The sequence below is a fragment of the Carlito syrichta genome, unplaced genomic scaffold (genome assembly GCF_000164805.1).
Source record: "Carlito syrichta isolate Samal-C Ts95f unplaced genomic scaffold, Tarsius_syrichta-2.0.1 Scaffold312189, whole genome shotgun sequence".
Taxonomy (NCBI): domain Eukaryota; kingdom Metazoa; phylum Chordata; class Mammalia; order Primates; family Tarsiidae; genus Carlito; species Carlito syrichta.
The window spans coordinates 51,961-65,206 of NW_007256285.1; the positions used below are offsets into that span (position 1 = coordinate 51,961).

The 13,246-nt window shown below is 36.5% G+C and overlaps 1 protein-coding gene across 1 annotated transcript in view; it reads right to left on the reverse strand.

The window, feature by feature from the left end:
* Nucleotides 1-13,246, reverse strand: part of VWDE (von Willebrand factor D and EGF domains) — an 81,329-nt gene that overhangs the window by 8,577 nt on the left and 59,506 nt on the right. Inside the window, exons 17-21 of the mRNA XM_021718407.1 lie at nt 9,662-9,757; nt 9,483-9,578; nt 7,007-7,102; nt 6,362-6,457; nt 5,033-5,128 (exon numbers count right to left, since the gene is read on the reverse strand). Coding sequence (XP_021574082.1) covers nt 5,033-5,128; nt 6,362-6,457; nt 7,007-7,102; nt 9,483-9,578; nt 9,662-9,757 — 480 coding nt within the window. The remainder of the gene's footprint in view (nt 1-5,032; nt 5,129-6,361; nt 6,458-7,006; nt 7,103-9,482; nt 9,579-9,661; nt 9,758-13,246) is intronic.

Here is a 13,246-nt window from a genome sequence, read left to right on the forward strand (position 1 = left end):
TGCATCGTGTATGTTATCTATGGGGCCATAAGGCAGAGGAATGGGCTATTAAAATAAAAGATCACAACCGCAAGTCATTAAAACTGTCCTCTCTCAATCATCAAATACAGTTCTTATGGCTATCAGTTGCAATGGGCTTAGCACAATTTGAAATGTATTGGTGAAGGGTTCATAACAAATTGAGTCTTATGTATTATAGAGCATAGATTATGAACCCTCACTTATGTTTCATCATATAATGAAGTAAAGTGTGAAATGATCTGGATGAAACCAAGAAAATAAGTCAAAACCTAGCTCAAAATAAGAATGTATCTGTTTTTGTGAAAATTAGGCAAATGTCATCGATTTTTCTCATGATATTTAGCACATACTTTTAAATTAACTTTGGGATGTCTACTGAGATTATGAAGACAGCACTTTAGATGTGATTTACTCCTGTGAATGTCGGGTAAAAATATTTTTTAACAGTAAATCCTTGGCTTTGTTAGGAATATTTGTAGATGATTTTGAATAGACTTTACTGATTTATTCTATGTATGATTCTGTTCCATAAAATTCAGGGTTAAAATGTTATACTATAAGAAAATGACTGACGGTACTGGGAAACTATGGGGGGGATGGGATTAACAGTAGCAAATATCTGTCTGGGGATGGGAAAACACCTCTTATCAACAGGGTGCCTGAATAAAACGTAATTGTACACCTAACCCTTAACTGTACCCCACAAAACCATAATAAAAAATATTGATTAATAAAAAAAAATTCAGGGTTAATATTTATTATTTTGATGAGAGGATTATTATTACTTCATGTTTCTTCCAGATATGGAAATTAAATGCAGCTTTAAAAAATACACAGCCAAATCTGTATGGAAAATTTTATATTCAATTTCTCCCTAAATATTCGTTAAAGGTATTTTAGTTTGTGTTTTTTAAAATGAATTTCAAATGTACTAAGTTTTGATAACAGGGCTAGTGTAGACTGACTCCCAGTTTGAATTTGATTTATCTTTAATAGTTGTTTTATTTCCAAACACTAGAAGAAAAATTCAACTGATTCCAAATGGATTTTTAAATTGAAATAGAGACAGCTTTTTGTTTTTGTTTTTTTGAGTTGGAGTCACATTGTCGCCCAGGCTAGAGTACAGTGGCAAGCTCACAGCCACCACATCCTTGACCTGCTGGGCTCTGGTGATCCTTCCGCCTCAGTTTTCCAAGTAGTTGGAACTACAAGCATGTGCCACCATACTCAGCTAATTTTTTATTAATTTTAGAGATGAGGTCTCGCCAAGTTGCCCAGGCTGGTCTCGAACACACGGGCTCAGGCAATCCTCTCAACTTGGCTTCCCAAAGTGCTGAGATTATAGACAGGAGCCTCTGAGCCCGGCCATGAGGGAGTTTAAGTATAAAAATCTAACTGAGTGCTTTTAGCAAATAGATAGCTTCCACTATTTTAGACTGAGCCTTTTCTGGTTCACGCTTGAGTCTACTGTTCTTTCTCTGGCATTTTATTGGTACTTTTTGTTAAAGGAGAAATGTTCTTACATTTTCTGCTACCCATCCTTTATACAACTTAAGATTATGTCTATTTATTAAGAAAAAAATGTCTTCTTTCCATTATATAAATTCCCTAGGAAATGCCTATGATTAGAAATTTAAAACTACAGCCTAGGCAAAATAGCAAGACCTCGCTTCTACAAAAAATAAATAAAAGAAAGATTAGTTTGGCACAGTGGTTCATATATGCAATCCACCTACTGGGTGGTGGGGGATTGGGTGAGGCAGGAGGATAGTCTGAACCCAGGAGTTCGAAGCTGTGATAAGCTGTGATCATGCCATTGGACTTCAGCCTGGGTGACAGAGTGAGATGCAGACTCAAAATGAAAAAGAAAAAAATTGAAACTAAAAAAAAACCCCACAGATTGTTTATGATGAGTAACCTTGCTATAATTAATGATCATCCACAGAGACGTCAGTGTAGTGATAAATATCACATTTATACAAAAAAGTACATCTAATTAAAATAATATATGCAAAAAACACATAAGCAAGGCTTGGTCATGTCCACTCTACAAAAAAAAGCACAAATAATTAAAATGAAATATACAGAAAACATAGACCTTAGGCTTGGTATCTCCCCCCATGCTCTCACTTTATAAAAGGAGGTTTGTAAGAAAATTCATCCTCCACATTTATTTATGGGATTCTGTAGGCCTTACAGGGCTCTCTCATCAAAACCGAAGTGACCTAAGTAATCAGGGTTTACTCTCCATGTGAAATTCAAGAGGTGAAGGAAATTAGAAGCTGTATTTAAACATCTCTTGTGCAAGGCATTTAAAGTCTTATTGATAGAGTGGTCTAACTCCCTCCTGATGTTTCTAGTTCAGTTTGTATCTTCCCCTTTTAAAATTCTAGAGTATACACACTATATGTTTGTCATATTTACCTTAAACCATATTCTTCCTAATTTTATTCGATTGATTTCGAATGTGTGCCATCTTCCCTTCCCACCATGTGGACTCACAAGGGGATGTGATCTAATAAGAATTACATATTGTCTCACAGCAACTGTCTAAATCAAATTTGAAAGCCAGGAGGCCAGCAGATGGAGTAAATTTCCAAAGTCCACGCCAGTAAGGAAGTTATAGACATCTACTAATTTCAAATCTGTTCCCATTCTACAATAACCTGTTTCCTAGGCCCTTAAAATATGTCATATGTTCAATAAGTAAATTTAGTTTAATGATTTAGAGAGTCCTTATTTTACTGAGTTATAGTTGGCACATACATCTCATTTCATTTCATTTTATTTTTATTTTAAGAGACAGAGTCAGGCTGGACGTGGTGGCTCATGTCTATAATCCCAGCACTTTGGGAGGCCAAGGCAGGAGGATTGCTTGAGCCCAGGAGTTTGAGACCAACCTGGGCAACATAGCAAGACCCCGTCTCTATAAAAATAAAAGATATATAAAAAGACAGAGTCTTGTATGTTGCCCAGTGTGGTCTTGAACTCCTGGATTGCAAGTATGAGCCACTGTGTCCAGCAGGCACATATATTTTAGAGAAGAGTCTCTCTTCTTTTTTTTTTTTAAATGTATTTTCTTTTAAAGATGTGGAGTACAATTCAGGATTAGATATACAAGTGGTCACTGCGCGGGTAAAGTTTGGACCTCCCTCTGGTTTCCACTTTGCCTGGTTTGAGATCAGGTACCTTTATTAATGTTAAGTTCCTCCGCCCAACCCCCAGCAGTTTCTGGCTGCTGTCAATCCCTTTCTTACAGTATTATGGTAAGTGTTCAGGGTCCACTTATGAGTGAGAACATATGATACTCAGTTCATTGTTTCTATGATAAATCACTCAGTATTATAGACTCTAAATCTATCCAAGTTGCTGCAAAGTCCATAATTTTGTTGAAAAGAGCTTTTCTTATTCTATCTTACATCCACTGCAAGTAGTACGATAAATGGGAACTTTCCATTTCCTTTCATACAATCCCTCAAAACTCCATGCATAGCTCTTCATCAGGGGTTTAGTCATAGTCTTCCGGTTTTCAAGATTTGCCTTAACTTACTCTCTATGCCTTTCCATTTCTCAAACTGACTCCTCAAATAAAATCTGAATTAGAGGAACGTATACCCTATGCCTATATGTCCTGTGTTAGAGTGATAGTTTCTTCTCTGCTTCAGTGTCATCCTCAGAACCCTAGCCAACATTCAAATAACAGAATTAGAATTGCAAATCAAAGTGCATCATGGCAAGGAAAATATGAGTTTTAGGAATTATTATGGGTCAGGCTCGGTGGCTCAGCCCGTAATCCCACGCTTTGCGAGGCCGAGGTGAGTGAATTGCCTGAGCCCACAGGTTCAAGACCCGCCTGGGCAACTTGGTGAGACCTCATCTCTACAATAAAATTTAAAAAAATTAGCCGGGCATGGTAGTGCACGCCTGCAGTTCCAGCTACTTGGAAGGCTGAAGGAGAAGGATCGCCGGAGCCCAACAGGTTGAGGCTGCGGTGGCATGCCACTGCACTCCAGTCTGGGCGACAGTGAGACTCCAACTCAAAAAAAAAAAGAGAATTATTATGGAGATATATTTTATACTAAAAATTCACTCTACATTTTGTATAAACTTAAAAAAAGGAAGATACAAAAAATACACTTTAAATTTTGTTTATTGACATGAATACATGCCTACACTCTCATACTTAAGACATTTCCATTATTCCTTTAAAAACTCTAACATTAACTATATGGGGAAAGGTTGTTAAAACAGCAAGTTAAGGAGGGAAATGGCATCTTTGTGTCTCATGTCATCTTGTGAAATGCCATGCACAGGTGAGTACAGGAAGTCCCATACATTCGAACGAGTTCTGTTAGCCCAGGTACTCATCTAACACAATCGCTATATAGTACTGTACTGTGATAGGTGTGTAATATTTTTCACACAAATACTACTGTGCAACACTCTACAGTAAAGTACATAAAAGCACAACCACTTGTAGAACATGCATGCACGTGACAATGTACGCCAAACATGTGAACTAACTTACATGATTGGACATGCAAATGCATAATTTGAAAGTTTGCAACTGTAAGGTTCATATGTAGGGGACTTACTGTATTCATAAATGTTTAATAAAACTAAAGTGAAGAGAGATCTTGGAATAATAGAGGACAGTATGTTGACCATAAATCGAACATTTTTTTTCTGTGAAGGCAATAAAAATGACAGTATTTCATTAAAACAGACTGCAAGAGGACTTCACTTGTTTCACCCCTTGGTCCTACAAAACTGCACAGATGAACACCAAGGTTGTGAGCCTAATATATGTTGAATAAATGTAACCATTTTATATAACTTTAATATATTGGCATATGCTGGTCATGTGGAAGGCATACCTACAGCGTCACAAAAATTGAAGCAAAAAACAAATAGCATCTTCCCCTTTGAAACTTGTCTTGTGTTTACCCAGAGCTCTATTGAGGTCTAGCTTTCCAATTGCCCTTTTTACTTACAAAGAAAGCATAATTACCAATCTGGCACTGTGCACCAAAGAATCCATTTGGACAGAGGCAACTGTTTGGCTTATTACAGGAACCACCATTGAGGCAAACGGGGTCACACAAAGCTAATGAACAGCAGGAGGAAAGAGACCATAAAGGTTTATTATTTGAAAAATGAAAGCTGCCAAGAAGTACAAAATGGTGCATCATAAAATATTTTATTTTGACTGCAAGTAGAACCCACAAGAGATAAGTAATCAGACTTTGCCAAACATAAGAATGAAGTAAAGGGATAATCGCTTTGGAAACATGTTCATTAAGTTTACAAATAATACTAAGCTAAGAATGTGGAGGCTATGATTAGACTTTAGAATGCCCTCAGTAATCTGAAAGAAATAATTGTAAGTTAACAGAAGGCAATTCAATTCAACAGTGCTAACAGGATGGTTGTAATCTGCTCAGATACACATAGCCACGTGCACCTCTCTAACTCCTTCCCAATGAAAACAGGAACACTGCACTCAAACACATTCTTTGTTTTTGATCTTGACCTTTGTTTCACTTTGTAAGGCAGCCCCAATTCCATTTTTCTCCCTACATTTTTTACTCGTTCACTAAGGTCTACAACAAATGTGATTTTCTTCCCAACTTCACTTGCCAGAATTAATCTCTGTCTTCTCTGCTTCTAAAGAACTGTGCTTCAATTACATTGCTTATCACACTTCCACTTGAATCAGTCTTTTTTATAATGTACCTGTTTGTCTATCACTAACAATACTCTGCTTGAAATCAAGGCAAAAGTCAAATTGATCTTTGTTTCTCTTTGCATCATGTTTCACCCATAATTGGCAAGCTGCAAATGGTGAATTACATTTTCATTGAGAAAAGTCATTAGATTAAACATAGATAACTGCAAACACTACTGCCAAAGAAGCAAGCCTGCTACTGTGATATATAAATAGAATCACATGATGGGTATTAACTTAACTCAGAATTGCTTAGATGTTTAATAAAATGGAATATCAGTGTTGTGATCAGAAACTTAAAAGAAATGTAGAAGAGCAACACAAATATGTTTCTCTCCACCATAAGGAGTATTTAGATTTCATGAGTGAAATAAAAAGGAAAAAAAAAAAAAAAGCATTGGTTGGAGGGGGTAACATAAAACATTTTCTGGTCCAGTATAAAAAGAAAAAACAAAGACAAAAGATGAAGTTTTAGAAGTCAGACTATAGTAAAAATATCATACCTGTCTTGTTGGATCAGTTTTAGGTTTCTTAGGTGAAAGTCTTCAAGACAACTGGCACATTTTAAATTTCTTTTAACTGACATGTTCATTGAAAATATCTCTAATTTACCTGTATTGCAGCTGGGTCCATACCAGCCAGGCTTGCACTGGCAAACATCTGGTGTAAGACATTCACCTCCATTTTCACAATGCCTGTTACAGACCACTAAAGTCATAGAATGAACATAAAATAGATATAACTTAGGCTTAAAATAGTCATATTGTTGGCTATTACCTATTTAACTCACAACTGCCAGTGACATCTGCTAATAAATATGATTGAAAAAAGAGAGAAAACATAATGTATACTTTGGCTTTGAGTGCTCTTCAACTCTTGCATTCAATTATTTTTTGGTTGATAAAGATAGGGAAAATAGAAAACCATTGAACCAAGTGGTAAATAAGAGTGGGTTATTTGGAGAAATTATTAGTTATTGGTAAAAAGCAATCATAGACATAAATGAGAAATGTATACACAATTTAACAAGCCCAAATTCCTGTTATCTCAAAGAAAGGTCGTGGATAGCATCAAGAGGAGATTTACTTTCACTGGGCACAGTGGTTGCTCCCATTGTGATGCAAGATGGTAATGTCATCACAAATCATCTGGGTGTATTCTTTACTTAGGGTTTGGGTTCATTTTATTCAGTACTAAAGGCATCAACTCTTCAAAGGAGCGATTTCATTACATCAGAATGCAGGAGAGTTTGCTTACTTGTTTCACACCTTGGTCCTACAAAACCGTAAGGACAAGTGCAGAGACTGCCAGCCACACACGTGCCACCATGTTGACAAGGTGGGTTACAATTTTCTGCAGACACAGATTATGTTAAGTCAGTTCTTAATTTCAAAATAGCCCATTTCTATTTATGAAGCATAGCCACAATGAAACCTTGCTGTGAGAGCAATGTGTGATGAACGCAATTCTCTTTTGCTATGAAATTTAGTTCCGTGGGATTGACTATATGACTTCATACTCTAGAGACATTCACAAATCATCTGTATGTTTTGATTCATGAAACTCGTGGAAAGAAATGTATGACCTTAGGCCTCTTCTGAAAAGTGAGATCTGAGTTTATGTATCCCCACTCTACAAATAGAGTATCTCTATATTTCCATAGTTATTTTCATATGCTATTGACATAGGAGGTTTTTGTTAGTTCACCTAAATTTACCTTAATTTGTTAATTTGTAACTTGCCTTGTCATGAAAGTATTTTATTTATTTATTTTTATTTTTGAGTGGGGTCTCATTCAGTCACCCAAGCCGGGGTGCAGTGGTGCGCTCACGGCCATTGCAGCCTCAACCTGCTGAACTCAGCCAATCCTTCCACCTCAGCCTTCCAAGTAGCTGGATCTGCAGGCGTGCACCATTAAACCCAGCTAATTTTTCTTTATTTATTGTAGAGGCGAGGTCTCGCCAAGTTGTCCAGGCTGGTCTTGAACTCCTGGGCTCAGGCAACCCTTTTGCCTCTGCCTCCCAAAGTGCTGGGATGACAGGCGTGAGCCATTGCACCTGGCTACATGAAAGCATTTTAACAGGGCTCTTCATTTGTTTATAATTTTATGTACCATCTACCAATATATTATTTTAAAATACTATTTTAAGAATAAACCACAAATTTCTTTAAACTATCACCCACTTTAGGAATGTCATTTCATATGTTAGAAAACATATGAAACTTAAGATTTCAACAAAGCAACACAATTGTGTTGCTATAAATATTTTTTAAAAATCACTTTTTGGATTTCTTCTTACTTCTTTATATCTTCTTGTTATATGGCATTTAACACTTCCTGGGAACTACGTTTGATCAGTTATTTGATAAGCCAGTGTCTTTTGATTAAAGCTAAAATATTTGTAGAGATATGATAACTTATAACTAAAACTCAAAAATGATTTTTACCAATGGTAAGTAAGTTATTACTCTTTGGAGTTCGGATTTCAGAAATTTCTTTAAAAACTCTCAAATATATTCACAATAGCAAAAACATGGAACCAACTGTGCTGCCCACTGAAACTGGATTGGATAAAAAAAAAAAAAGATGGTACATATGCATAATGGAATATTACGCAGCCATAAAGGACAAACATATGGACTTTGCAGCAACTTCGATGGATTTAGAGTCTATAATATTCAGTGATCTATCATAGAAACAAAGAACAGAGTACCATATGTTCTCACTCATAAGCAGACCCTGAACATGTACCATAATACTATAAGAAAAGGATTGGCAGTAGTGGGATACTGCCAGGGCGGGGGTGGGGACACATCAATAAGGGCACCTGATCTCAAACCAGTCAAAGTGGGGACCAAAGGGAGGTCCAAACTTTACCTGTACGACATCCACTTGTATATACCTAATCCTGAATTATACCCCACATCTTTAAAAAACCATACTGGAGAGAATCTCTACAAATGTGACAAATATGGTAAGCCTTTTGCTCTCATATACAATTTGCTGGACAATTTGCTCCAGTATGCTGGAGAATCCATACTGAGATGAAGCTATATAAATGAGAGGAATGCGATAAAGCCTTTAGCTCTCGTTCAATACTTGGTGGACATATGAGCATCTATATTTAGGGATTCCCTATAGATGCGCACAATGGGGTAAACTTTTTACCGTTATTCCAAGTTTTCTCAACATCATAGAATTTATATGCTACATTTTCCGTATCTGTAATGACTGGCAAATCATATATCAAGTTATAAACCATAGAGAGATGGTGAGAAATTTACAGATGTAAGGAGTATCATTATCTTTACTTAAACCACAGATCTTTTGCATGTACAAATGTAAGAAATGTCTAAAGGCATTAACCAGCTAAAACTTTGTTTGACGTTAGACTGTGCATTGGAGAGAATCCACAAATTTAAAGAATGTGGACTGGCCTTTGTTCAAAATATATGCCATTGGAAACACTATGGTATTCAGACTGAAAACTTTACAGATGCAATTTATATGGAAACTCACTTACTGAAAAGTCAAGTTGAAATAAATATCAGATATTGAAAAAAAATTAAATCTTCAAATAAATTATTTTTAGTATTTAAAAGAATTATGCTACTGCACCAGCATTAATAAAGATATTTTAGTACATTTGCAGCAAAGTGAAATTGTTGTTTTAAATAGTCTAAAAAATAATATTGTATTTTGTCCTATTATTTGATTTTTAATTAGAATTACCTTCTTCACAGGTTGCACCACCATGTCCTGGAAGACATTCACAAATGTTAGGCTTAATACATTTTCCATGGTTTTTGCAATCAGGCTGACATATAGCTGTATAAAATAAAGCCCAGGTTTTAGAAATATCAATTATCAAATAAAGTTCATTATGCAAACGAATGAATGATGTTACCTACCAGTCTGGCAATGAGAACCAACGTAACCAGGTTTGCATTTGCATATGTTTGGGGCAACACATTCCCTGCTTTTACCACATGGGTGTCTACAAATGGCTGCAAAAATCAAGAGAAAGAAGGCTGATTGTTGATGCGTCACATGCATGTTATCCATAAATTTAGTTATAATAAAAGCAAAATTTTCTGAAATTTGAGCATTTTGATACCACTATTAAACAATAGCCACTACATTTATCCATAAAAATCTGCCCCCCTTTATTTTGTTTTACCATTAGCATGACGGAGGAAATGGTTAATAGGGTAAGAAGGAAGTACAAGATGCCGTAATGACTCCCATAACAGAACCCCATGTTGGAGAGAGCAGCTAACCATACACAGGATTACAGTCTTTTTTAGATAAACATTTTAACGAAATTTTATTTTATTTTATTTTATTTTTTGAGTTGGAGTCTCACTCTGTCGCCCAGACGGGAGCGGCCACTGCAGCCTCGACCTGCTGGACTCCGGTGATCCTTCTGCCTTAGCCTTCCGAGTAGCCGGAATTACAGGCGCGCGCTACCACGCCCAGCTAATTTTTTGATTTATTGTAGAGATGAGGTCTTGCCAAGTTGCCCAGGCGGGTCTCGAACCCACAGGCTTAGGCATTCCACTCACCTCAGCCTCCCAAAGGCATGGGGTTACGGGCTGAGCCACCGAGCCCAGCTTAATGAAATTTTAGATACCAATCAGCTAAATATCAGTGAATGGCGGGGATAATCAGAATTTCAAAGAGCAGGATGCCACAAATACATCACATGCTAATAGGCTCATATTTCTTAAGTTTCTCTAACTACCTGGTATAGTCTATTTGGCATTTAACATGTTCTGAGGCCATGGAAATACATGAGGTTGTTTTGTTTCAGTTACTAATAATAACGACTTTTATATTAAAAATATGTAGGTGTTGAGGGTTATTATTATTTCTACCAAAAAAAAAAAAAAGAAAGAAAAAAAGTTCCTCTAGGTCCTCTACGTTCTAGGTACTGAGAACACAGAAATACTCTGAGAGCTCTTCTGATTAAGTTTGGTCTCAAGCAAAACAGTAACAAAACAACAAAAAGCTTCTACATTGTCAAAGCCAAAAGATTGATTTGCGTTAGAGAAAACAATAATAATAATTGTGAAAAACATATAAACAATACATTTAAAATTAGCCGGGCTCGGTGGCTCAGCCTGTAACCTCGCGCCTTTGGAAGGCTGAGGTGAGTGGATTGCCTGAGCCCACGGGTTCGAGACACGCCTGGGCAACTTGGCAAGACTTCATCTCTACAATAAATCAAAAAATCAGCCGTGCGTGGTAGTGCATGCCTGTAATTCCGGCTACTTGGAAGACTGAGGCGGAAGGATGGCCAGAGCCCAGCGAGTCGAGGCTGCGGTGGCCGGGAGCGGCCACCGCACTCCAGTCTGGGCCAGAGAGTGAAACTCCAACTCAAAAAAAAAAAAAAAAAACATTAAAATGATATACAGCTTGCTTTAATCCTAAAAGAGTTGGCAGAGTTACAGAGAAACCTAGTTTATGCAAATAAGAAAATATGCCAGAATGAGTAATCTGAAGAGCTAAATATCCACTATGAGCTGAAAAGAGCCCAGACCGAAATGTTAATCAGATCTACATTAGCATCTTTGTTTTATCCCCTTAGCTGCTTAATGCTAGGAAAGTCAGCACTCCAAAGCTCTGCTTTGTGTGTAAAATTGCAAAAATAACACCTGATATGTGGAGTTCTTGTGAATTGTATGACATAACTGATACAGAATGTTTCTACAGACCCTGGAACACATAGATATTCAAATATATATTATCCAGTTATAATTCTAAATAATTTTAACACTGTTTTGATAAATAACTCAGAAAACCCACTTTCATTTTTGCAAAATGTGATAAGAATACAGTTTACACAAATAATAAGTCAAGTAAAAGGAAATAAATGAACTAAAAAACATAAATTAGTAAATAGAAAAGCATGTCTTCTTAATTCCTTAAACTCGAACCAAGTAGTTTTCTTTGTATCTTCAGAAGAGTTTCATCCTACCTCTGCAATGGATACCATCTCCATAGTACCCAAGAGGACAACGTCCACATTTGAAGTGGCCTTCTGAAGTTGGCACACAGGAAACACCAGGATAACAAGGTGATTCATCACAAGTTGATGTTTTGGCAAACTTTTCTGGCAAAAGAGTTATTGCTTTGGTAACAGATGATGCAAAGACATCTTCATATTGTGTGTAATCTTGGGAAGACCTATTAATTTGCAAATTATACTCTCCTTTCTCTGTTTGGATGGTGTTCTGGGTAAGAGTCTTCAGTTCTCCATGGGTGCTGTTTGGGTTAATGCTTAAGAAACTACTGTTCTTCACAGGAGCTTCCAACTCATCCAGACTGAGGGTTGTACTGAGAGTATGATCCATTTGTTTAAAACCCAACATCTGATGGGAAATAGGCTTCACTGATTCATCCATTTGAGTGGTAACTGATTTTTAGTGACAAGTGGGAGATGTTTGTTCTGTTCAGGAACTTTTTTGGTAGTATCAGGATTAGAGGTAAAGTTTGTACCAATTAGTGACTGCTCTGTTGATGGTGGCTGAAAATGTGTGTCTAAACAATCAAAAAAGAAATAGAAATGTTAGACAAGAGCATGTATTAATATTCTGCTCTACCCACAATACTTGGCATTAAGTAACTCATTCCTTCATTTGGTGTCTACAATATGTCTATACTATACCAAGAGCTGTACAGTAACAAGAAGTCATGATGCTGTTCCTGCGTTCAAGGAACTTATAATCTATTTGGGTACACAAGATAATACAGGAAGCTAAATGGTATAAAACTTGAAAAACAATAATTAATAATTTTATTAAGATTTTGAAATGGCCAGCATTTATTGATCACCTAATATTCATTAACCTCAAAAAAAAGGTATAACCCCTGTTTTTGATCAAATCATAGCATTGTCAAGGATACAGACACATGAGCAGCTCATGGCAACCTCTGATAACTATGAAATGACAACCATGAAATGAAACTTAGAGGAACACAGGAAAGTGAGTAAATAATTTTTCTAGAAAGAAGATAGGAACTAAGTGCTTAAAAGAAAATTAGTAAATAACATAAATGCTATTTTATATGAGAGGCAAAGAACTATGGCTCTAATCATTTTACTGATGTAATAAAATGAGATTTTATTTGTCAACTGGAAATTAAAACTTTTTTATGTCTTTTGGAAAGATCATCATTTATTTCTTCCTTTCAAGATACTTTATTCTTTTATAACACGTTTCTATTTCATTGGCACGGAAAAATCTAACAAATTTTACAACGTGGGCACATTTGAAGTAGTGACTAGACACATTTCCCTTTTTATAGTTTATATTGCTAATTTAGGGTTTGATTTTTTTTTTTTTTTGAGTTGGAGTCTCACTCTGTCACCCAGACTGGAGTGCAGTGGCAGCTCCCGGCCACCGCAGCCTTGACCTGCTGGGCTCCGGCGGTCCTTCCGCCTCAGCCTTCCGAGTAGCCAGAATTACAGGCATGCGCTACCACGCCCGAAT